The sequence below is a fragment of the Gopherus flavomarginatus genome, chromosome 11, assembly GCF_025201925.1.
Source record: "Gopherus flavomarginatus isolate rGopFla2 chromosome 11, rGopFla2.mat.asm, whole genome shotgun sequence".
In the NCBI taxonomy this organism is placed as follows: domain Eukaryota; kingdom Metazoa; phylum Chordata; order Testudines; family Testudinidae; genus Gopherus; species Gopherus flavomarginatus.
This window is the reverse complement of record NC_066627.1, coordinates 2973160-2976460: the sequence shown is the minus strand read 5'-3', so window position 1 is coordinate 2976460 and position 3301 is coordinate 2973160. Positions and strand designations below refer to the sequence as shown.

The window sequence follows — 3301 nt, the reverse complement described above, 5'->3', positions numbered from 1 at the left end:
GAAGCAGAACTTTCCCTACCGCCTCCCACAGACACTCACAAGAATGGGTGGCTAAGAGGAAAAGGAAGGCCAAGAACGAGTCCATGAGGTCTGTAATAATGAGCAGACTCCCCAGCATCCGGTGCCTGGCAGTTCAGTGTCAGAGTTAGCGCCTGGCTCTGCTCCCATGGAAGTCAGCGATGAAATTGCCAGGATCCAGCCCTGCCCCAATGACCGGGAGGGATATCTGAACTAGTCCTGCAGATATCAGTGATGTTAGGCAGGACCTGAACCAGTGTAAATGAGCAGAATCTGGTTTTCATTGACTGAACTAACAGGAGGATTGGACCAGATGGAGATGGGTCTGATTCCAGCAGAGCTGGGTGGGAAATAGGCTGTTACCCCTCAAAAACTTTTATCTGTCTTAAAAGAAAGAAAGAAAGAAAGAAAAAGAAATCTTGAAAAGTAAAAATTTACAATAATCTACAAAAAACAAAATATCTTTCAACCAAATGCCCAAAATAGATATTTTCTGGAAAAACTGTAGCTAAAATCCTAATTTTCCACTGCAGAAAAGGGCTGACGGGAAATTTTTACCATCCATTTCAGTCACTGATATGCCCTAATTACCTTAGTGTCTGAGCCTCTCACGATCTTCAGTGTATTTGCGCACATAACTCTCCTGTGAAGTAGGGAAGTGTCATTATCCCCATTACACAGACTGAAAACCAAGGCAGAGAAAGACAGACTCTCAGAGGCATTTAGGTTCCTAAACATCCAGATAGGAAGGTATTGGGATTTTCAAAAGTATCCAGATGTTAACAACTCATTGAAATCAATGGGAGTTAGGGAAATACCTACACCGTAAGCACCTAAATATCATCAAAATAGGTGGCCTTTGGTGAGCTATATTGCTGAGGTACTTAGGCATCTAGTAGGATTTGCACATTTGCAACTTTAGATTCCCAGCTTTGGAAATGTGGTGTAGAGAGACCTGTGCAAGGTGAGTCTTGTGCTTAGGGCGGCTGTGGAATCTCCATCACTGGAGATTTTTAAGAGCGGGTTCGACAAACACTGTCAGGGATGGTCCAAAAGATAAAATTTAGTCCTGCCATGAGTGCTGGGAACTGGCCTAATGACCACTCGAGGTCCCTTTGGTAGACCTAGGGGGTGGGGGCGGTCACAGAGAATATTGAATGGCCGGATTTTTAAAGGTGTTTCAGCGGGAATTATTAGGCGCCCGAATCCCTTTATAAATCTGGCTCGAAGTGATTTGCTCAGGTCTTGCAGAGCAGTAAACAGGGCAGATGCGCCTCTGGAACCCGCTGGAAACATTTCAGGGTTGGAAAGGAGCTATCAGCGCAAGGGGGCAGGAAGATCTCAGGCACCCTGGGAGAGGGCAGGGCGGTTGAAACAGGGAAGAGACGTAGCCGCCTCATTCAGGGAGACTCTCCCCTCTCAGGTCTTGTCCCGGCGCGTATCACCGTGGGTCCCACCTGGTGCAGTAATAGGTGCCGGTGTCCGCAGAGGTCAGGGAGCGGAGCTGCAGGTAATACTCGTTCTTGGCGTCATCTTTGGCGATGCTCGCTCGCGTTTGCAGGTCGGGGGCGTAGTTCGTGCTCCCGGAGAAATGGATGCGCCCCACCCATTGCAGCCCTCGGCCGGGGAGTTCGCGCACCCAGTTCCACCAGGCGCGGGTCGCGATGGAGTCCCCCGACACTGCACAAGTCACCGTGAGGGACTCTCCGGGCTTCACCACTCCCGGGGCGGACGGGACCAGGCGGATCTGCGACAGGACACCTTGGCAAAGGGGGAGAAAAGGAGAAGTGACGCTCCTCGCTGCGCTGCGGGCAGGGAGGAGAGCGGGGGATGCGTGTCCCCGAAATACTCACAGCAGGGAGCCGCCAAGAGGCAGAAAAGACACCCTGGCAGCAGCAGCGCCATTTCTCCGCGGTGCAGCAGGAAGGGGACACCCCGCAGCAGGAAGAAACGGGCCAGCGCTGTGCCCCAGGCTCGCAGGATCCGGGGCTGGGGTTTAAGCAGGGCAGGGATTTGCATGCGGGTTTCGCCCAGCGGGGATGGGAGGTGAAAGGGCTTGGCGGGGGCCGGGGGGCTCTGATTTAGCCGGAATATTCCCCTGCCAGAGGCCTGCGCCTCACAACGGGGTGAGACACGGATCTGGTCTATTTGTGGGACCCTGGGCCGCTCTTCAAGTGACAGCGAACGCTTCTAAATGTATTCCACACACTGCCACGGAGCCTGGACCCCGACAGCTCTCCCTCCGCCTCGACTGAGCCCCTCAGTCTGAGCGCCCAGACCTGGGCTCTCCGCTGCCGTGTGTCTGTGTGGTGCTGTCCCTGGCTGGGTGCGGAATAAGATCTGGGTCTTACTATGGGTGCGATTGTTTGGGTGTTGCGGACCCCAGCTGGGTGGCAGGTATGTGACTATCGCTGTGTGTCCCTGCTGCCTGTCACTGGCATTAAGGAGAATTATCTCCATTATAGGGACAGGGGAACTAAGGCACGGAGCGGTGAAGTGACTTCCCACGGTCACCCAGCAACAGAATCGGGAACAGAACCAGGTTCTCCTAAATTTTAATCCACGAGGGGCACCCTGCCTCCTTGTAGGACTTTGTCATAGCGCCTGTGTGTGAATCCATGTGTGTCTCATTGCTGCTTTCTGCTGGATGGAATGAGTCCCGCCCCAGGAGAAATGCCGGGTGTGTGTGTGTGTGTTTGTGAGGCCTCCTGCTAGGTAGAGAAAAGACCAACTAGTTCTGTATGGGGGTGTCCCTAAATCTCCCTTGCTGCAGTTTAAGCCCATTGCTTCTTGTTCTATCATTGGAGGCTAAGGTGAACAAGTTTTCTCCCTCCTCCTGATGACACCCTTTTAGATACCTGAAAACTGCTATCATGTCCCCTCTCAGTCTTCTCTTTTCCAAACTAAACAAACCCAATTCCTTCAGCCTTCCTTCATAGGTCATGTTCTCAAGACCTTTAATCATTCTTGTTGCTCTTCTCTGGACCCTCTCCAATTTCTCCACATCTTTCTTGAAATATGGTGCCCAGAACTGGACACAATACTCCAGTTGAGGCCTAACCAGCGCAGAGTAAAGCGGAAGAATGACTTCTCGTGTCTTGTTTACAACACACCTGTTAATGCATCCCAGAATCATGTTTGCTTTTTTTGCAACAGTATCACACTGTTGACTCATATTAAGCTTGTGGTCCACTATGACCCCTAGATCTCTTTCTGCCATACTCCTTCCTAGACAGTCTCTTCCCATTCTGTATGTGTGAAACTGATTGTTCCTTCCTAAGTG

At 51.5% G+C, this 3301-nt stretch overlaps 1 gene segment (V, D, J or C); it reads right to left on the bottom strand.

The window, feature by feature from the left end:
- Window positions 1-1418: 1418 nt before the first annotated feature.
- Window positions 1419-2000, bottom strand: LOC127031891 (immunoglobulin heavy variable 4-4-like). The segment is given in 2 exon segments: window positions 1419-1779; window positions 1872-2000. Coding segments are annotated over 2 exon segments (372 nt in total).
- Window positions 2001-3301: the final 1301 nt, after the last annotated feature.